This window comes from Thunnus maccoyii, chromosome 2 (assembly GCF_910596095.1).
Source record: "Thunnus maccoyii chromosome 2, fThuMac1.1, whole genome shotgun sequence".
Lineage (NCBI taxonomy): Eukaryota > Metazoa > Chordata > Actinopteri > Scombriformes > Scombridae > Thunnus > Thunnus maccoyii.
Window position 1 is genome coordinate 1,964,482 of NC_056534.1, and position 22,367 is coordinate 1,986,848.

The 22,367-nt window shown below is 37.5% G+C and overlaps 3 protein-coding genes across 3 annotated transcripts; 1 reads left to right on the plus strand and 2 right to left on the minus strand.

Annotated features, from left to right (window-relative positions):
- The first annotated feature begins 1,814 nt into the window (after window positions 1-1,814).
- LOC121905438 (zinc finger protein RFP-like) lies at window positions 1,815-4,520 on the plus strand. Its single transcript, XM_042423664.1, has 2 exons — window positions 1,815-1,959; window positions 2,765-4,520. Exon 2 carries the CDS (start codon window positions 2,774-2,776, stop codon window positions 4,415-4,417), a length of 1,644 nt encoding a protein of 547 aa, XP_042279598.1. The 5' UTR covers window positions 1,815-1,959; window positions 2,765-2,773; the 3' UTR covers window positions 4,418-4,520.
- Window positions 4,521-8,745: 4,225 nt separating this feature from the next.
- Window positions 8,746-10,389, minus strand: LOC121913344 (E3 ubiquitin-protein ligase TRIM21-like). The gene has a single exon (XM_042436041.1). It carries the CDS (start codon window positions 10,387-10,389, stop codon window positions 8,746-8,748), a length of 1,644 nt encoding a protein of 547 aa, XP_042291975.1.
- A 3,249-nt stretch (window positions 10,390-13,638) lies between these two features.
- Window positions 13,639-15,282, minus strand: LOC121913415 (E3 ubiquitin-protein ligase TRIM21-like). Its single transcript, XM_042436111.1, has one exon. The coding sequence runs from the start codon at window positions 15,280-15,282 to the stop codon at window positions 13,639-13,641; it is 1,644 nt and encodes a 547-aa protein (XP_042292045.1).
- Window positions 15,283-22,367: the final 7,085 nt, after the last annotated feature.

A 22,367-nucleotide genomic window follows, 5' to 3' on the forward strand; every position in this document is an offset into this window, starting at 1 on the left:
AGAACCTACGGTGGCCACTGAACCCACAAAAAATGCAAAAGGACCTCTCTAGAGCCAATGTTTGGTTTGTCTGTTCTGGGTTACTGTAGAAACATCGCAGTGCAACATGGCAGGCTACGTGGAAGAGAACCAGCTCCCTATGTAGATATAAAGGGCTCATTCTAAGGTAACAAATTCTAAGGTTGCTGGCGATGTCTGACGTAGTCATTTGGTGTTTAGATTAACTAAATACCAAATTAATTTATATACAGTTGAAAGTCTTGTCTGAGATTTAAGGTTTCAATGACGTTTCTTCTGACGTGATATTTGCGACATTAGACAGCTCCGAAAAAAATGAAAAAAACATTTAACATTGTTGCCAATGAGAATTTTATTTTTTCACTTTTTGGTGATTTGTGTGAAAACCGTGCATCATATCACTCACATGTTGTAGCACACCTGCCATCTGAGCTGCAGTCAATTTGGTATATTTTGCATGTATGTGCATGTAAGGTGGCTGGTAGGGGGGTGGGAGGTAGAGGCACAGCAGAGGCAAGACCTGAAAAGACCGAAGGAGCACGTGCAGGAGGGCAGAAGGAAGGGGTAGCGGAGTGGCAATGATGCATTCGGTTGCTAGGTGTGAAGGAGCCCTGCACAAGTTGCAAGCCAAGAAAGAGCGTTCTGCCCACATGTGCCCCTCATTTCACGCCGGTAACAGGGCCCACAGTGGGCTGCCGCTCTAGGGCTCATTTTCTTTTTTCTTTTTTTTGCAGAAGTTGTGTCCACATGGTGTAGTGACTGGATCAGTGAACACATCCAGACAGATGGAGCACAGAAACTGATCTTCAGATCGCAGACAGCTGGCAGCAGACATATCTACACACTGAGAATTAAAGTGAAAATATGAAGAAAAAAAAAAAAAAACACTACAGAAATATTCATTTTTTGTTTTTTGTTCTGCAATTAAAAAACATGTTGATAGATTATTTTTGGTCTAATGTCACTTAACTTCTCTTAAGTCAATCATAATTAAGTTTGATATGGTGCAGCACAATTCTGGTTTCAGATGGAAAATGCAGCATTTCATTTAATTAAGCTATCTGCTAAACATCACTGGTTTTTGTGCTGATGAGTGTGATTTACTGTTTCTGCAATAAATATACTGCATCACTGGTTTTCATGATGTTTATGGTGCTGTTCTATAGTTATTTTATTACCAGTCCTGTTGTCAATTCATTGGAGTAAAATATCTGCAAGTGCATTTTTGCAAAACAGCAAGAACTTAATTAAGCTTCTGGTAATAAAGGTTGGGAGAGTTTACTTTAGTGATTTCTTTTGTTTGTTTTTGTTTTTGCGCCGTTCATTCCCATGAAAGTTTCTCAGTGGTGCATGAAGCCAAAAAAGCCACTTCCTGAAAAACATACTGCGGACGCTCTATGGCCCCAATGAGCCCATGGAGCATGCTCATTAGGAACTTCCGCTGGCTGAGACAGCTAACTTCTGATTTAGCCCTCTGGCTAACTTGAATGGGGATAAAACGGTTCAACTGAGCGGCTCTTCTAGACTATCAAAATTTGATCGGACTGAATGGATCAAATTCTCATAGTGAAATGAGTCATTGTGTGGGGGTTGTTACACTCAAAAAAATGTGCTGATTTACAGATGTCTCTTTCACAATGTAAGTCTATCGGAAAAGTCTTTTTGGGCCCAATAGCATCATGTGACATTGTAATTAAACAGTTTGGCCACTATATCAAATTGACTTCAAAGCCCAGCACACTTCCTGTATTCAGTTCTCTTTACACATGCATGAACAGACTGCACACACCTCTCAACTTCCTCATCTGATTCAGCAACAGCTACAGGAGAGAGGAGAGTTAACACAGAGGAGCTGCAGTCGACACAATCGTTTCTGTTTCCGTCTGAAGAAAAATTAAATCAAGTTCTCCAGTTGTTTCTCAACAACTGACTCAAACACTGGTGAGTACAACTGATAATATTTACTGTTTCAACAACCAGCATTAACACAAAACTTACAGTTCAACACAGACAAGTACACGCTTGAGCTCATGAGCTGAACTTTGGACTGACAGTATGATTGTTACAGAGTTGTAAAGGTTTGTAAAGGATTGTAAAGGGATTGATGTCAGTCTGTAAACAGTGCCACACATCTTATGTCAAATGCATGTCACTATAATCACGTCCAAGCAATAGAACTGGAGTATGAGATAAGGCAGAACTGGAAATACAGGACAGGTTCAGTGTCAGACTCTTCAGATTAAACTATTTGTCAGAGTGACACAAAGCTGCAGTCGAGACACGTTTCTGTGTTTCTGTCTTTAGAAAACTTTACCTGAGTTTAAAGATCTTTCTCAACAACACTGGTGAGTACAGAAGAAAACATTTACTGTGTTTCGGCACGTTTTCACACAAAACTTCAGCTCAGAAAGAAAATTTAAGTCTTTTCATTTCATAATGACTTTTGTCAAAAGGACAGTTCAGTTAAGTGAAATTCAAATTTGCTAAACTTTATATTCCAGTAATCACACAATGAATAATCAAACCTTCTGTAAATAAATATTCTTTCTTTTCTTTCACACAACATAAAATGGGTGTTGTCTCTTAAGGGTCCATGACATTATTTGCTTTGCCAGTTTTCTTTCTGCCCTCCTTTCAGTTGTTGGTGCCTGGTATCTTTCTTGTGAGCATACTTTGATATTTATAAACCAATTATGACAAATTATTTAATCATCTTTATTTTTTACAATTTAACTTTTCTTCTCAGTGTGTAGATATGTCTGCTGCCAGCTGTCTGCGATCTGAAGATCAGTTTCTGTGCTCCATCTGTCTGGATGTGTTCACTGATCCAGTCACCACATCATGTGGACACAACTTCTGTAAAACCTGCATCACTGAACACTGGAATAGTAATGACCAGTACCTGTGTCCCATCTGTAAAGAAGTTTTTACCAGAAGACCTGATTTGAGAGTCAATACTCTGCTCTCTGAGATGGTTTCTCAGTTCAGACAGGAAGCTCAACAGAAAGCCAGCAGCAGCAGCTCAGAGCAACAAGCTGCCAAACCAGGAGAAGTTCCCTGTGACGTCTGTACTGGAACCAAACTGAAGGCCCTGAAGTCCTGTCTGGTGTGTCTGGCCTCCTACTGTGAGACTCACCTGGAGCCTCATCTGACAGCTTCTCGTCTGAAAAGACATCAGCTGATGGACCCTGTGGAGAACCTGGAAGACAGGATGTGTATGAAGCACGATAAACCTCTGGAGCTGTTCTGTAAGACCGACCAGACATGTGTCTGCATGCTCTGCTCTGTTTTAGACCACAAGACACATGAGTTTGTTCCTCTGAAAGAAGAATATGAAGGAAAGAAGGCAGAGCTGGGGAAGACAGAGGCTGAAATTCAGCAGATGATCCAGAAGAGACGACTGAAGATTCAAGAGATCAAACACTCGGTTGACCTCAGTAAGAAAGATGCAGACAGAGAGATTGCAAAGAGTGTTCGAGTCTTTGATGTTCTGAAGGAGTCTATTAAGAGAGGCGAGGAAACTGTCAAAACAATCAAAGAGAGGCAGAAAATGACAGAGGAACAGGCTGAAGACTTCATCAAAGAGCTGGAACAGGAAATCTCTGAGCTGATGAAGAGAAGCTCTGACGTGGAGGAGCTCTCACACTCTGAAGACCACCTCCACCTCCTCCAAAACTTCCCGTCCCTGAAAGCTGCTGCACCCACCAAAGACTGGACAGAGGTCAGCGTCCGTCCACCATCATATGAGGGGACTGTGGTGAGAGCTGTGACTCAGCTGGAGGAGACGCTCAGTAAAGAGATGAAGAAGCTGCTCGCTGAGGCTGAACTGAAGAGGGTCCAGCAGTATGCAGTGGATGTGAATCTTGATCCCGATACAGCAAGTATGTATCTCATTCTGTCTGATGATGGAAAACAAGTGAACTGTGGTAATGTGAGGAAGAATCTCCCAGACAGCCCAAAGAGATTTATACGTTATGCAAGTGTTTTAGGAAAGCAGAGTTTCTCCTCAGGCAGATTTTACTTTGAGGTTCAGGTTAAAGAGAAGACTAAATGGGATTTAGGAGTGGCCAGAGAGTTGATCGACAGGAAGGGAGACATCAAACTGAGACCTCTGAATGGTTACTGGTGTATATGGTTGAGAAATGGAAATGAGTACAGTGCTTGTAATGACCCTTCAGTCCGTCTCTCTCTGAAGTCTCAGCTTCAGAAGGTGGGGGTGTTTGTGGATTATGAGGAGGGTCTGGTCTCCTTTTATGACGTAGAAGCTGCAGCTCTTATCTACTCCTTTACTGGCTGCTCCTTCACTGAGAAACTCTACCCATACTTCAGTCCCTGTACTCATGATGGTGGTAAAAATTCCGCCCCTCTGATCATCTGTCCTGTCAATCAAACTGCCTGATCTATTTTTTTTTTTTTTTTTTGCAACAATGCAAATAGTTGACAAATAATCTTTACCTTTTACATTTACTGTACAAATATACACCAAAGTACTGATATTACAATACCAGCACAGCAGTTAATACTTACATGCCAATGGATTAAAGACAGAAAAACACATCAAACATTGATAAACTCATCCATTTTTAAAGGTTCACTGTCATTCATGGTAACAAATGTACATATTCAATGATAATGTACAATGTAAACTTGTTTTAATCAAAATATGATTAATGTGGTCATTCCTTTATGATTTATTAAATTATTTTTTTTCTTGAGTTATGTTGTATTTTTACTGCTTCAATGTCCCCCTACTATTAATTCATTAACCTGTTCTTCCCTGGTTAAGGAAATGTGTCTACTGCATTGATGTACAGTATATATATATAAAAAAAAACCTTTTCATTAGATGTAATGATGCAGCCATAAAAGTCATGATGTCCTAAGGTTGAATATTTTACTGTGTGTCATTTAGCTTCAATGTTAGAACATAAACAGAAAGAGTAGAGTATGTGTCTCTGTTGCAAAGGATGGAGTTTTTTTAAAGTAAAAATAGAAATTAACTGGTATCTGTTATACTCAGTGATGTAATGATAAATTAATATTACTGTTAGTATATAAACAAGATCAAATCCCAGTATATGTCTGGTCAATGTGTGAAATTGTGGCCAGTTTGTTACAGGGATAGTCAGTGGTAGTGTCTATTATGTGAATTCCTGGATATTAAATATTAATCAGCAATTTTCTGTAGTGGTTCCAGTAATATTTGTACTGAAGTAGCCTATCACATGACATGGTTAAGCTTCGTTTGAGTTATAAATGCAGTTGAAAGAACAATAGCCTACTTTCCACACGTGCTAGATTTGGAAGAGAACTTATTACTACTGTAAAACAGTAGTCCTAGCCTAAGAACTTTGTGTCAAACAGAGGCTGCTGACGTCTAAACTATAAGTCTGACCACTTTCAAACCTGTATCAATGGAATCGCCACAAAATTTCCTACTAAAATATGATTTTTAATGTTAGGTTTGGCCAAAGTCATGGGATTTATGAGGAGATTTCACAAGAAGCGTACTCTAAAATCCTCCTCTCCAACTGCTCCTGGTGATGTCACTCCCTCAGTGCTGTGAAACATTCCGCAATACACACTCATTATAAAATCACAGGAGGAGCAAGAAAATACTTTAAAACTCACACTCTAATATCTCAAAAACAATAAAAGATAGAAAAAACATGTAAATTCAAGATTTGTAGGTCAAAGTCTCGTGACTCATTTAAAGTTCAAATGAAGTTTGTATCTAAAACATTCAAATATATGAGTATTTTTCTGTGTCCAGCTGCAGTTACTTGTCTCTACACACCTGACACATGTCAATCAAACTTTCAAAATAAAAGCACACCACACTTGCTTTAATTTTTATTGTAATTATAACTATTTTAATTATCTTTTATCTCTACCAGCTCCTTCATCTGTTTCTATCTGCAGATGTCTCTCATTTTGTTTTGTTTTTTAAATAAGATTTCATTTAGATTTCTCAATATATAAAATATACACTTCCTACATCAACAAAACAAAGACCGACAATGTTAACAACAAAGTAAAACAAGACAGGAAGACAAAACAAAATATAACAAAACAAAATACATAACATAACATAACCACAGCAACCCCACACATCAAACATGCAAGCTCAACCTAAATATCTTCATGTCTGATCAACTTAAATTCAATATGTTAAATATAAATAAACATACACATACAATATATATAACTGAAATACCATTCCTCTCTGTTGAGTACGTCAGTCTTTTATCCTTCTCCAACTGAATCGTCAACAACATGATCCTCTAGATTCTGACCACTCAATTGTTATGGTCTAGGTGGCATTATTGTCCACCTGTCTTTCTAACAAAATCCTACCAAAAACACCACCAGAAAAAAACAAAGAACAAAAAACAAACAAAAACCAAAAAACCTTAAACCAGGTTTAAGTTTAAAGGCCACATTTTTTATGTATTCAATGCTTGTAATACTTCTCCCCATATGAATTCAAATTGAGTTAATTTGTCATTTTTGGTGGCTTCTTTCTTCCCATGTTCAAATGATAACACGTTTCTTTTTTCCAATTTCTCAACGTATGTGTGTTATTAGAATATAATAGAGATATTGTTCTTAATGAATGATGAATATATTTCAGCTTTAAAACAAACATGCCTAAAGTCAGATGACGGTACAATAAATTTCCTGTTTGTGTAAGTGTTTTATTTTGCCAACAGTCTTCCTCTCAAAGTCACTGAGGTTTACACAAGTTGTATGTGTTTCCCCCCTGCGTCCAGCAGAGGTCAGTATAACAGCACACATCAGAGAGAGGACAGTCTGTTAAAGGCAGGAACAGACTCATGGATGTATAAAGAGAAGTGGATACAGCATCGGAGGCGGGGCCCTGTTGATTCCCATGAAAGTTGCTCAGTGGTGCATGAAACCAAAAGAGCCACTTCCTGAAAACATATAGCAGATTAGGGATATGCAGAGAGTCCAGTATTTGTATTTGTATCTGTATTTGTTGAGGCAGCAAAATGATTTGTATCTGTATTTGTATTCGAATAAAAGCAAGGAATCAAGCCGTTTCAGGCTGCTCTGAAAGAGTTTTTAGTCCGGCTACACTTCTAGTTTGCAGTATTGCTCAAAATAAAATACTGTATGTGTTTACTTCAAATTAAATTACAATACGTGGAAATACGAGACTTAATTTTGCTGATAAAATAAAACAACTTAACTTGTTGCAATAAAAGATTGACTACAGATATATTTAGTTGAAAAACAAATGAAAGACATTTAAGAAGAGTCTTAAGAATTTTCTCGAGTCCTTAGAGGCCAGCCCAAAGAGGAATCTCTTTGAGGCTGCTTTTATAAGTTAGGATAAAACGGGAGGAGTTTGGGTGTGTTCTAAAGGTCTTGATCCATAATTCGTAATTCATTTGTACTTCAAAAACCAAAAAACAGTAAATCTATTATTTGTTTCAAAACAAAAAACAAAAAAACATTTTTGGTATCAGAATCAAATAACGAAAAACCAATCACATGATTTTGTTTTTTGTTTTTGGTTTAAAATGAAAAAAGGAAAAAATCATGTGACTTCCGTTTTTGGTTTCAAACGCAAAAACGAATTGGCTGAATGTCCGCAGACCTGTCATTATTCGTTATTCGTTATTCCAAAAAGGAATAATGAACTAATCGGCAATAACCGATTTTTTGTTTTTGTTTTGAAACAAATAACAGATTTACCGTTTTTTGGTTTTTGAATTACAAATGAATTACGAATTATCCGATGATACCTGGACCGTGTGGTTGGTGCTTTGCAGTCTGCGTCTCCTGAAGTGAAGGAAATTAGGGGAAGTCTAATTCTGAGTTTTTACATGCAAAAATCACACTTCCAGTCACCGTGACCTAGTATTTCACATTAAAGCTGTAAACACATTCTTTTCATACTGTTCAAGCATTTCATGATATTTTCTGATTAATAACGGTCCTGCAGCTTGTATCATATTTGTAAAACCATTCAAGAAAACAATTAAACAGTTTACATATATTTCATAAGTCAGTTATTCTAATGACATAACAAACATTAACCTTCATATTAACACTTAATGATGTTTAAGCATACAACTGTCATTGATTCAACTTTCTCAAACTATCTACACATCTTAAACCATCTACTAAATTAAGTTTAATACTATACTGAAAGGAACTAAAGTTAGGCAACACTTCTGTGATTAGATTACTTTCAGAACCATATTTAAATATAAGTTCAATATAACTCTTACTTCATAATATAAAAGCATTCAATGTGACCATTGTTTAACAATAAAATGAAATTGAAGTCCTTCAAACATTCCTATTACTTCAGAAACTTAATTCTTTAAATATAACTACTTATCTAATTTAACTACTAAAATATGATTGTCTATGAGGTTAATAGATCAGAAGTTAAACACTTGGGTGATTTTAAAATACACATACATGGTTACCAAACATTCATCAACTCTTAACATAAGGGGATTCATCTCTTGTCACTAGAGGGCAGTATTGTTACATTTAGTATAAAACTAATAAAATCAAAGTCCTATATCTCTTTAGTAGATAGTCACACAATTATGAAAGTTATACCGTTCTTCTACATGACAACTAACATTATATAAGTTGCATAATGATGAGACATTTAATTTACATGAATTTCAGGTTTGGCCCAGATTTGCAGGGAGGGATCATAAAAGGACCATAAAAAATAGATCAGGCAGTTTGATTGACAGGACAGATGATCAGAGGGGCGGAGTTTTTACCACCATCATTAGGGCGGGGACTGAAGTATGGATAGAGTTTCTCAGTGAAGGAGCAGCCAGTAAAGGAGTAGATAAGAGCTGCAGCATCTACATCATAAAAGGAGACCAGACCCACCTCATAATCCACAAACACCCCCACCTTCTGAGGCTGAGACTTCAGAGAGAAATCAAATGGAGGGTCATTACAAGCTCTATACTCATTTCCATTTCTCAACCATATAGTCCAGTAACCATTCTGAGGTTTCAGTGTGACTACTCCCTTCCTGTTGATCGACTCTCTGGCCACTCCTAAATCCCAGTCAGTCTTCCCTTTGACCTGAACCTCAAAGTAAAATCTGCCTGAAGAGAAACTCTGCTTTCCTAAAACATTAGCATAACGCATAAATCTCTTTGGGTTGTCTGTGAGATTCTTCTTCACATCACTACAGTTTACTTGTTTCCCATCATCAGACAGGACGAGTTTAGGATGTGCTGTATCAGGATCAAGAGTCACATCCACTGCATACTGCTGGACCCTCTTCAGCTCAGCCTCAGTAAACAGCTTCCTCATCTCTTTACTGAGCGTCTCCTCCACCTGAGCCACAGCTCTCACCACAGTCCCCTCATATGATGGATGGACGCTGACCTCTGTCCAGTCTTTGGTGGGTGGAGCAGCTTTCAGGGACGGGAAGTTTTGGAGGAGGTGGAGGTGGTCTTCAGAGTGACAGAGCTGCTTCACCTCAGTGCATCTCTTTTTCAGCTCAGAGATTTCCTGTTCCAGCTCTTTGATGAAGTCTTCAGCCTGTTTCTCTGTCGTTTTCTGCCTTTCTTTGATTGTTTTGACAACTTTTGCCTCGCTTCTCCTAATAGACTCCTTCAGAGCATCGAAGACCCGAACGCCTTCTGCTTTCTCTCTGTCTGCATCTTTCTTACTGAGGTCAACTGAGTGTTTGATCTCTTGAATCTTCAGTCGTCTCTTCTGGATCATCTGCTGAATTTCAGCCTCTGTCTTCCCCAGCTCTGCCTTCTTTCCTTCATATTCTTCTTTCAGAGGAACAACATCATGTGTCTTGTGGTCTAAAATAGGGCAGAACTTGCAGACACATGTCTGGTCGGTCTTACAGAACAGCTCCAGAGGTTTATCGTGCTTCATACACATCCTGTCTTCCAGGTTCTCCACAGGGTCCATCAGCTGGTGTCTTTTCAGGCGTGAAGCTGTCAGATGAGGCTCCAGGTGAGTCTCACAGTAGGAGGCCAGACACACCAGACAGGACTTCAGGGCCTTCAGTTTGGTTCCAGTACAGACGTCACAGGGAACTTCTCCTGGTTTGGCAGCTTGTTGCTCTGAGCTGCTGCTGCTGGCTTTCTGTTGAGCTTCCTGTCTGAACTGAGAAACCATCTCAGAGAGCAGAGTATTGACTCTCAAATCAGGTCTTCTGGTAAAAACCTCTTTACAGATGGGACACAGGTACTGGTCATTAGTGTTCCAGTGTTCAGTGATGCAGTTTTTGCAGAAGTTGTGTCCACATGATGTGGTGACTGGATCAGTGAACACATCCAGACAGATGGAGCACAGAAACTGATCTTCAGATCGCAGACAGCTGGCAGCAGACATATCTGCACACTGAGAAGAAAAGTTAAATTGTAAAAAATAAAGATGATTAAATAATTTGTCATAATTGGTTTATAAATATCAAAGTATGCTCACAAGAAAGATACCAGGCACCAACAACTGAAAGGAGGGCAGAAAGAAAACTGGCAAAGCAAATAATGTTATGAACCCTTAAGAGACAACACCCATCTTATGTTGTGTGAAAGAAAAGAAAGAATATTTATTTACAGAAGGTTTTATTTTACATTATGTTTTGTGTGAAAACCTGCAGAAACACAGTAAATGTTTTCTTCTGTACTCACCAGTGTTGTTGAGAAAGATCTTTAAACTCAGGTAAAGTTTTCTAAAGACAGAAACACAGAGACATGTCTCAACTGCAGCTTTGTGTCACTCTGACAAATAGTTTAATCTGAAGAGTCTGACACTGAACCTGTCCTGTATTTCCAGTTCTGCCTTATCTCATACTCCAGTTCTAATGCTTGGACGTGATTATGGTGACATGCATTTGACACAAGATGTGTGGCACTGTTTACAGACTGACGTCAGTGCCACATGTAGGAATATATCTTATGATCGGAAACAACAGATCCTTTACAATCCTTTACAACTCTGTAACAATCATACTGTCGGTCCAAAGGTCAGCTCACAAGCTCAAGCATGTACTTGTCTGTGTTGAACTGTAAGTTTTGTGTTAATGCTGGTTGTTGAAACAGTAAATATTATCAGCTGTACTCACCAGTGTTTGAGTCAGTTGTTGAGAAAGAACTGAAGAACTCGATTTAATTTTTCTTCAGACGGAAACAGAAACAATTGTGTCGACTGCAGCTCCTCTGTGTTAACTCTCTTCTCTCCTGTAGTTGTTGCTGAATAAGATGAGGAAGTTGAGAGGTGTGTGCAGTCTGTTCATGGATGTATAAAGAGAACTGAATACAGGAAGAGCACTGGGCTTTGAAGTCAATTTGATATAGTGGCCAAACTGTGTAATTACAACATTACGTGACGCTATTGCGCCCAAAAAGACTTATTCCCATAGATAACATTGTGAAAGAAATGTCTGTAAATCAGCAGATACATTTTTTTGAGTGTAACAACCCCCACAAAAAGTCTCTAATGAGCATGATTCATGGGTGCATTGGGCCCATAGAGCTAGCACATGTTTTCAAGAAGTGGCTTTCTTGGCTTCATGCGCCACTGAGAATTTCATGGGAATGAACACTTGGCTGTTTGCCTCCACATTCTGATAGTTTACAAGTAAACTTTGGTTAATTGAATTTTCTTGGTGAGAGGTATATGTATGCAGAGGAAGAAACAAATTTACCCTTTGTACACAGTACAAAGTGCTTTTAACATTAACAAAAGTAAATCATACATTGTATTCTGCCACCTGTCACCTTATCATTAAGCAGCACAACTTTACGGATGGTTGCTGCTCATACTGCATATCAGTAACACTATGCTGAGTGTGTGTGTGTGACCTGCATGTGTACTGTACCTTTTGCATTCCTAGCAAGTTGAACTGGTCTTACAGGCATAAGCACAAACAAAATATGTGTGTGTGTGTGTGTGTGTGTTTGTGTGTGTGTGTGTGTGTGTGTGTGTGTGTGTGTGTGTGTGTGTGTGTGTGTGTGTGTGTGTGTGTGCATGTTAGTGTTTGAACATGCAGATATTCACACACTTGAACCGTGCTGCCTCTCAACAGTCAGTCAGAAGCACAATGTCTCCTGAATGGTGCACAGACTTTATAAGAACATACAGTAAGTTTGATCATCTTTAATTTTGCATGGACGTATCACATAATCAAGTGTCATGTGGAAATAAAAATACATTTTACAAGTGTTTCAGTTGTTGAAAATTGATTGATTAAACATAACCCGAATCATCTCTTTATTTCATGTAGTTTCTGTCCACTAGGGGTCAGACTGAGCCAGGAACAGACTGTGTAATGTAGTGGACATTTATGGCTGTGGTAAATAATTTCAACCATTTGGACTCATGCTGTGGTTTACTCTTATTCAGCTTTTTTCCATCAAAGAAGGTACCACACCAAAAAAGAAACCCTCTGATCTACCAGATTATGAACAAAGAGCAGCTCATGACATCAACTAATATATTGTATATTAAAATTAACATGTAAATTGCAGTGAGTCTGTACCATTTCCCTCACACTGAAGGTGAATAAGAATTTATTTGATCTTGCTGTTTAACTTCCTCCCCAAAAAGCCTTTTCTGTGGGATCTTGTCAGAACAGATCACTCCTCATACTGCTTTAGACCCACAGTACAGGTAAAGATTGATAGTCCATTTGATTGTAATCAATCATACGTGTTTTTGTTATAATGGGATTATACAATGGCTTGGCTGAACACTCAATTCTGATTGGTCCAATGGTGGGCACTGATTCTGAGTAAAGGGACATCTCGACCTTTTAACAGTTCTAATATCAAGCAAACTAAATAACAGGTAAATTACATTAGCTAGCTAGTTAAAATTATGTCTAGCCAGTATTACTCAGGGTTACCAGATGAAGAAAATTATCGTTACATGGCCAAACTCAAATGTACCAAAAAAAAAAAGCCTTCTAATCTATGACCATGTAAAAAGAAATGCCCACAGGTGAAAAAGGACCCATTTCTGATAACTATCTGGTGCTTGCTGGATCTAAAGACCAGACTGAGCAAAAACCATAGACCAAGATGCTTCTTATTAAGGGTTTATTGAAACTTAACATTGCAGATTTATTATTAACTTCTGATTGATATGGATTTGAATGACTAGATATGTATATACCAGCATTTCATACAAGAATAAAATTCTTGATATATGTTACATCACTGTAGACACATTAACCAGTGGTGAAGAGGTTAATGAATCAATAGCAGGCCTCTGCATTGATGCAGTAAAAGATAAAAATCCAAAATACATCAAACAAGACAATGCTATAATAAATCATAATGGAATTACCACATTAATCATATCCTGATGGAAACAAGTTAACACTGTACTTTACCAATGAATATGTGCATTTCTTAGCATGAATGACAGTGAATCTTTTTATTTAAAAATTGATCAGTTTGTTTTGTTTTTATGTGTCTAATCCATCAATATCCTGGTATTGACTGCTGTGCCAGAGTTGTAGTATCAATACTTTGTCTGGTGTGTATTCACGCAGTGGACGTTAGATACAGAAATTGATTTAATAAGTATTTTCATTTTTGGCAATACTTAGTAAATTGCGGATCATTAAAAAGTAGTTTAGGCAGTTTGATTGACAGGACAGATGATCAGAGGAGCAGAGTTTTTACCACCATCATTAGGACCAGGACTGAAGAATGGGCAGAGTTTCTCAGTGAAAGAGCAGCCAGTAAAGGAGCAAATAAGAGCTGCAGCATCTACGTCATAAAAGGAGACCAGACCCTCCTCATAATCCACAAACACCCCCACCTTCTGAGGCTGAGACTTCAGAAAGAGATCAATTAAGACACCAGTAAGAGCCTTGTAATCATTGCCATTTCTCAACCATATACACCAGTGACCATTCTGAGGGCTCAGTGGGATTTGTCCCTTCCTGTTGATCGACTCTCTGGCCACTCCTAAAGCCCAGTCAGTCTTCCCTTTAACCTGAACCTCAAAGTAAAATCTGCCTGAAGAGAAACTCTGCTTTCCTAAAACATTTGCATAACGTGTAAATCTCTCTGGGTTGTCTGGGAGATTCTTCTTCACATCACCACAGTTCACTTGTTTTCCATCATCAGACAGGTTGAGTGCAGGATGTGCTGTATCAGGATCAAGAGTCACATCCACTGCATACTGCTGGACCCTCTTCAGCTCAGCCTCAGCGAGCAGCTTCTTCATCTCTTTACTGAGCGTCTCCTCCAGCTGAGTCACAGCTCTCACCACAGTCCCCTCATATGATGGTGGACGGACGCTGACCTCTGTCCAGTCTTTGGTGGGTGGAGCAGCTTTCAGGGACGAGAAGTTTTGGAGGAGGTGGAGGTGGTCTTCAGAGCTTGAGAGCTGCTTCATCTCAGAGCTTCTCTTCAACAGCTCAGAGATTTCCTGTTCCAGCTCTTTGATGTAGACGTCAGCCTGTTTTTCTGTCGTTTTCTGCCTCTCTTTGATTGTTTTGACAGTTTCCTCGCCTCTCTTAATAGACTCCTTCAGAACATTGAAGACCCGAACGCTTTTTGCCATCTCTCTGTCTGCATCTTTTTTACTGAGGTCAACTGAGTGTTGGATCTCTTGAATCTTCAGGCGTCTCTTCTGGATCATGTGCTGAATTTCAGCCTCTGTCTTCCCCAGCTCTACCTTCTTTCCTTCATATTCTTCTTTCAGAGGAACAACATTATGTGTCTTGTGTTCTAAAACAGAGCAGAGCATGCAGACACATGTCTGGTCGGTCTTACAGAACAGCTCCAGAGGTTTATCGTGCTTCATACACATCCTGTCTTCCAGGTTCTCCAAAGGGTCAATCAGCTGATGTCTTTTCAGACGTGAAGCTGTCAGATGAGGCTCCAGGTGAGTCTCACAGTAGGAGGTCAGACACACCAGACAGGACTTCAGGGCCTTCAGTTTGGTTCCAGTACAGACGTCACAGGGAACTTCTCCTGGTTTGGCAGCTTGTTGCTCTGAGCTGCTGCTGCTGGTTTTCTGTTGAGCTTCCTGTCTGAACTGAGAAACCATCTCAGAGAGCAAAGTATTGACTCTCAAATCAGGTTTTCTGGTAAAAACGTCTTTACAGATGGGACACAGGTACTGGTCATTAGTATTCCAGTGTTCAGTGATGCAGTTTTTACAGAAGTTGTGTCCACAGGATGTGGTGACTGGATCAGTGAACACATCCAGACAGATGGAGCACAGAAACTGATCTTCAGATTGCAGACAGCTGGCAGCAGACATATCTACACACTGAGAACAAAAGTTAAATTGTAAAAAATAGAGATGTTATTAAGAATTCATCATAACTGGCTTATAAATATCAAAGTATGCTCACAAGAAAGATACCAGGCACCAACAACAGGAAGGAGGGTGGAAAGAAAACTGGCAAAGCAAATAATGAGAAGAGACAACACCCATCTTACGTTGTGTGAAAGAAAAGAAAGACAATTTATTTACAGAAGGTTTGATTATTCATTGTGTGATTACTGGAATATAAAGTTTAGCAAATTTGAATTTCACTTAACTGAACTGTCCTTTTGACAAAAGTCATTATGAAATGAAAAGACTTAAATTTTCTTTCTGAGCTGAAGTTTTGTGTGAAAACGTGCCGAAACACAGTAAATGTTTTCTTCTGTACTCACCAGTGTTGTTGAGAAAGATCTTTAAACTCAGGTAAAGTTTTCTAAAGACAGAAACACAGAGACGTGTCTCGACTGCAGCTTTGTGTCACTCTGACAAATAGTTTAATCTGAAGAGTCTGACACTGAACCTGTCCTGTATTTCCAGTTTCTGCCTTATTTCATACTCCAGTTCTATTGCTTGGACGTGATTATAGTGACATGCATTTGACACAAGATGTGTGGCACTGTTTACAGACTATCATCAATCCCTTTACAATCCTTTACAAACCTTTACAACTCTGTAACCATCATACTGTCAGTCCAAAGGTCAGCTCACAAGCTCAAGATTGTACTTGTCTGTGTTGAACTGTAAGTTTTGTGTGAATGCTGGTTGTTGAAACAGTAAATATTATCAGCTGTACTCACCAGTGTTTGAGTCAGTTGTTGAGAAAGAACTGAAGAACTCGATTTATTTTTTCTTTTTCTTTTTTTTTCTTTTTTTTTTTAGACAGAAACAGAGACAATTGTGTCGACTGCAGCTCCTCTGTGTTAACTCTCTTCTGTCCTGTAGTTGTTGCTGAATCAGATGAGGAAGTTGAGAGGTGTGTGCAGTCTGTCCATGGATGTATAAAGAGAACTGAATACAGGAAGAGCACTGGGCTTTGAAGTCAATTCGCCATAGTGGCTAAACCGTGTAATTACAACATCACGTGATGCTATTGGGCCCAAAAAGACTTATTCCCATAGATTACGTTGTGAAAGAGATGTCGGTAAATCAGCAGATACAGATTTTTGAGTGTAACAAACCCCACAAAATGCCTTGTTTCACTATCAGAATTGGATCCATTCAGTCCAATCAAATTGTGAAAGTCTAGAAGAGCCACACAGTTGAAACATTTTATCCCTATTCAAGTTAGCTGGAGGGCTAAACCAGAAGTTCGCCGTCTCGGCTAACGGAAGTCTCTAATCAGCATGATTCATGGGTTCATTGGGCCCATAGAGTAAGCACAGTATGTTTTCAAGAAGTGGCTTTTTTGGCTTCATGCGCCAATGAGCAATTTGCCTCCAACGCTGTATACAGTTCTCTTTATACATCCATGAGTCTGTCCCTGCCTTTAACAAACTGTCCTTCTGATGTGTGCTATTATACTGACCTCTGCTGGACGCAGGGGGGAAACACATACAACTTGTGTAAACCTCAGTCATTTTGAGAGGAAGACTGATAGAAAAATGAAACGGTAACACTTTAGAGTACAGCCCGAAATGTACAGCATAATTACTCTGTAGTTACAATGTAATCTTTTGTACTAACGGTTTACCAGTACAGTATGTACCAATACATATATGTAGCTACAGCGGAACAAGATGTGAAGTTATGGAATAAGGTGGTTATGGGACAATATGGGAATTTATTAAGAACTTATACTGTAGTTATTTTTTAACTATGGGGTACCTATTCTGTTATTACAGGGTACAATATGACCACAAAACTGAGCAAAAATCTGGACATTTCAGGGAAGATGTGATGACTTCTGCAGCATGTAATAAATCTGATGTGCTTTTTATTTCAAAATGACCTTATTACCAACAAACGGGCAAAATAGAAAGTGTAAATCAAATAAGTGACAGAGATTTCGATAAGAAAAAAACAATAAAAGCAATGCCATAAAGACAATAATAATGCAAGAGTACTATGTTATTTTTTATTACAGTTGTGACTTATAACCTTTCATATCAGCGTCATCAAAGTTGAATGGGTATGCTTCATTCATATCAGATCACAGCAGTTGTGTTTTCCATAAAGAAATGGAAAAGTCTCTCTGTTCACCCACCCTTCAGATGTACGCTGGTGGGATGTTTTCTGCTAACCTACTTTACAGCCTGCTTTCAACACATCCTCATTGGAGCTTATGCTAACTAGCCTCTGTATAGCCTCACGTATTTTTTGGATTTGGGAGACATTTGTTCATGTACACTAACAATTTGAACCATCTTAGACCATAGGAATAACATGCATGAATTCCTAAATTGGCTGTAGTTCCCTGTAAGGGACCAAGCTGGCAGACAAAGGAGACTCAGGTGGTTTCAAAAAAGAGGGTTTTTATTTTACCCAAAAAATGCAAAAAAGGTACAAATGACAAAATATGTAAATAAAGTTCAGGGCCCATAAAAGAGGTCAAATAAACAGAACTCAACTAAAGTGATCTTAACCGTACTAACAGACCTTCCAAAATGAACACTAGGGGAACATACTGGCTGATCAGACCATAACACAAGAGGGGTAACTGACAAATGACAAACACTACCAACTAAGCAATAAACAACAGAATTCCCCCCAAAACAGGTTAACTCAACTAAATCAACTGAACCAAAAATACCCAACTAAATATTCAATAAAGAGAAACAAACAATATGACTAAACTTGAAATAAACAGTTCCTCCCTATGAGGTGGCAGGACTTGGTATGACCCAATTGGCCACTTCCTGTATTTAACCATTCCATGTCCTGGTGCACATCCTTTGCCCAGGCCTGGCCAGATGTCCTCCAGGAGCAGCACCCCAACACTGGTACCTCAAAAAATGAAAATTAGAACAACTTAAACTAATGACTGTACAAAAGTTAACCAAATGTGCACGCTACAAATAGAAACTAATGTACTGCCAAACTGTAAAATGAGTATGATGTATGAAACAAAATCCAGTGTGTTGTTATTTGTATGTAATATGAAATGAAATTAAAATGAGCTAAGTGAGGAAAAAAATGAACTACAAATGTAAAAGAAACCAAAGCGTGAGTGCCAGCTGGGATACAAACTTCAATGCAGTCAGTGCGGTACAATTCAGTGCGGCCATCACATTCCCCTTTTACTATAATGCAACATTCAAGACATTGTACTGATACAATGTGCAAAAATGTATTTGCTTCCATTTGATATTTGTTGAAGTAATCTGAACGAGAAATAAATAAAGACATTCTAGCAAAGTATTGTTTGAGCTCTTATTGGGTTGATCAGCTTCAGACCCACATTATAATTTGATAAGGCTGTTTATTGGTTCATAAATTCTGAAACTTTAAAGATAACACTGTACAAATAGTGAATTACTTTCTAAAGCAAGCAGTAAAAGGTAATTTTATGATACATTCTGGTTATTATACATCTTGAAATCTTACACATCTCAAACGGGGATCTGCATTGAATGGATTGAACAATACTGTAAAATGTTAGCAGAAAAATGTATAGATTTAATTAATATAAAAGAAGTTGATATAAAGGTACTTTTACATACACCTTGTGGTTTTTGTACATTCACAACCCCATACATTAATGTGAAATGTCTGTAGATGTAATGAGAAGTTGCTTGCAATTACTGTCAAATAATGTTTATATAAAGTAGACCCTGTACATTAATGGGAAAAGTAGTTAGATATATTGGTTAGTCACTTTCAATTACTATCAAATAATGTTGTGATATGAACTTAACAAAATACATTAATAGAAGAAGCCTATGAATATATTGGAGAGTTGCTTGTAATTACTGTAAAATAACGTTTGTATAAAGTTAACCTCATACATTAATAGGAAATATATGTAGCTATATTGGATATTTGCTTTTAATTAGTATAAACATATTTATACAAAGTAAAACCCCATACATTTATGGGAAAAGCCTGTTAATGTATTAAAGAGTTGCTTGTAATTACTATGAAATAATGTTTAAATAATATAAACCCCATACATTTAAGGGAAAAGCCTATAAATATATTGGAGAGTTGCTTGTAATTACTGCCAAATAATGTTTATATAAAGTAATGATTGTTAAAATTATGTTTTTGTAAACTATCATCACATGATCTTATTTTTTTTTTTTGTACAGTATAAAACCAACATTTACCAGGGATTTACTGTAAATAGATTGGATAATCACATAAAATAAAAGCCTAAAACTCTCAAGATACCATTAATGGGTGTTAAAGTAGGGTAATTTATATGTAATTTTACATAATTTTTCTGTGTTTTACATCCAGAAATCTGTACTTTGATGGGGAGTTCCAAAGATTACTGTATGAAAACAAGAGTCTTCATTTAAATTAGGTCATTTCAATTTATTTCCACAATGTTTTTCATTTTTTGGGCAGATTTATAAATTTGTTAACATTCTAGCAGTGTTTTATAATGAGATTTTTTTTTTTAAAATTTTACAACAGTTTGACTGTAAAAACACAGACAATGTTCACAGTAAATATCAGTATTTTTTTTTTTTAAAGTCTCTGTAGAATAGCTGAAGGTTTTTTACTGTCATTTGACAGTAAGTGTAACTTTTGCTGCCATATTTTTTGCGATTTTTTCACAATTTTTTTTTTTTTTTTTTTTTTTTACAGTTTAGCCCATTAATATTGCATTTATTCACATCTAGAATGCCAACCCTGATAGCTTTACAGTTGAGTGGCCAACAGTTTGATTCTTATGGCTTCTCACCAAGTGGGAGACATCATAACAGTCAGAAATCCAGATATCTCAGACTATATTACGGTCAAGAGACTGACATTACAGTTTTTCTCTATAGGGTCAACATATGGCCACAGTGCACCAGCTTCTTTCCCCTTGTCTCAACATCCACCCTCTCATCCTCATCAGAAGTGGAAATGAAGATGATAACGAAGAATAAAATGTAGAAGCAATGCAAGAAAAAGAAAGAAATAAAGAATTGAATGCAATTTGTTCCTTAAAGGTTTCTAAATCATTTTAAATAAGCAGTTTGTTAAATAAAGGTTTTAAGTCAAGGGTGTAAGATTTTGGGTTTAATATGATAGAAGACATACATTGTATACTTCAGATTACAGCACAAATACCCTGTAGTTACCCTGTAACTACATGTAACTGCTGGAGGAGATGCTCAGTAAAGAGATGAAGAAGCTGTCTGAGGCTGAGCTGAAGAGGCTCCAGCAGTACGCAGTGGATGTGACTCTTGATCCTGATCCTGATAAACTTGTTTTCATCGAGACATGATTAATATAGTCAGTCCTTTATGATTTATTATATTACTTTTTATTTAAGTTATGTCGGATTTGTGTTCTTAATGCTTCAGTGTCCCCCCATTATTAATTCATTAACCTCTTCATCCCTGCTTAAAGAAATGTGTTTACTACATCGATGTAAAGTATATCAAGATTTCTTTTCATTAGATGTAATGATGCAGCAATAAATGTCAATGAGGTTGAATATTTCACTGTGTGTCATTTAGCTTCAAGGTTAGAACATGAACAGAAAGAGTAGAGTATGTGTCTCTGTTATAAAGGATGGAGTTATTAAAGTGAAAACAGATGTTTACTGGTATCTGTTATACTCAGTGATGTAATGATAAGTTAATATTACTGGTGGTATGTAAACACGGTCAAAACAAGGCCGAAACCTGGTATATGTCTGGTCAATGTATGAAATTGTGGCCAGTTTGTTACAGAGATGGTCAGTGGTAGTGTCTATAATGTGAATTTCTGGATATTAAATACTCATCAGCAATTTTCTGTAGTGGTCCCAGTAATATTTGTACTGAAGTAGCGTATCACATGACATGGTTAAGCTACGTTTGAGTGAGAAAAATAAAAAATATTACAGAGAACTTATTTTAATTGTAATTATAACTCTTTTAATTATCTGTTAACTCCACCAGCACTTTCATCTGTTTCTATCTGCAGATGTCTCTCATTTTATTTTTTTTTATAAGATTTTATTTAGATTTCTCAATATATAAAATATACACTTCCCACATCAACAAAATAAAGACCCACAATCTTAACAACAAAGTAAATCAAGACAGGAAGACAAAACAAAATATAACAAAACAAAAAAACTAAATATAACATAACATAACCACAGAAACACACATTTATCCCACACATCCAATATACAAGCTCAACCTAAATATCTTCATGCCAGGAATACCATTCTTCTCTGTTGAGTATGCCAGACTTTTATCCTTCTTCAATTGGATCTTCAACAACATGATCCTCTAGATTCTGACTTCTCAATTGTTATGTTCTAGGTGGCATTATTGTCCACCTGTCCTACATTCTAACAAAAACCAGGTTTAGGTACTGCAACCTTTCCTCAAAGACTACCTCCCCGCTATCAGAAATGTGGCTATTTGTCATGTTTTTAACAAGATGTTGAATCGCTAACTTTAACAAGACATTACTCGACAAATTAGTAAAAATCAGGAATGAGTGCTGTTACCATAACCTGCTGCTGCTTTCTGAAGTTGGATCAGTGGTCAGAGAATACTGTATGTCACTACAACCTCCAAATACTAAAGCAGTGGGCTTCACTTCAGTGTGGTTGGTTTTATGGTCCTTTGTTTAATTGTTTTTGTTACCGGTGCCAGACCAAGGGGAAATCCGGACCGGCAGCAAAGGTTACACAGGCAAGGGTGCACTGTGTAACCGATAAAAACATGGTCTGTGGATTAATAAGGGAGAGAGCCAAAGTTAGCGTCTTGCTCTAGCCGATGCTCAGTTAATATTGAACACAACAGTATAAAACTGTACATATTTCTAAGTTACGTCAGTTTCCTGAAACCTGCAGCTTCAAAGTTCATATTTCACATTCACACCAAAACACGTTACAGAAATAAAATAAATGTTGAAACCAAATTCATAATAAACAATATGAAACATTCTGTCTAAAGAAAAATAACTTCACATGAATT

Excerpts from the sequence above, each read along its gene's own strand:
- LOC121905438 (XM_042423664.1), top strand. The coding sequence starts at position 2,774 with ATGTCTGCTGCCAGCTGTCTGCGATCTGAAGATCAGTTTCTGTGCTCC.
- LOC121913344 (XM_042436041.1), bottom strand. The coding sequence starts at position 10,389 with ATGTCTGCTGCCAGCTGTCTGCGATCTGAAGATCAGTTTCTGTGCTCC.
- LOC121913415 (XM_042436111.1), bottom strand. The coding sequence starts at position 15,282 with ATGTCTGCTGCCAGCTGTCTGCAATCTGAAGATCAGTTTCTGTGCTCC.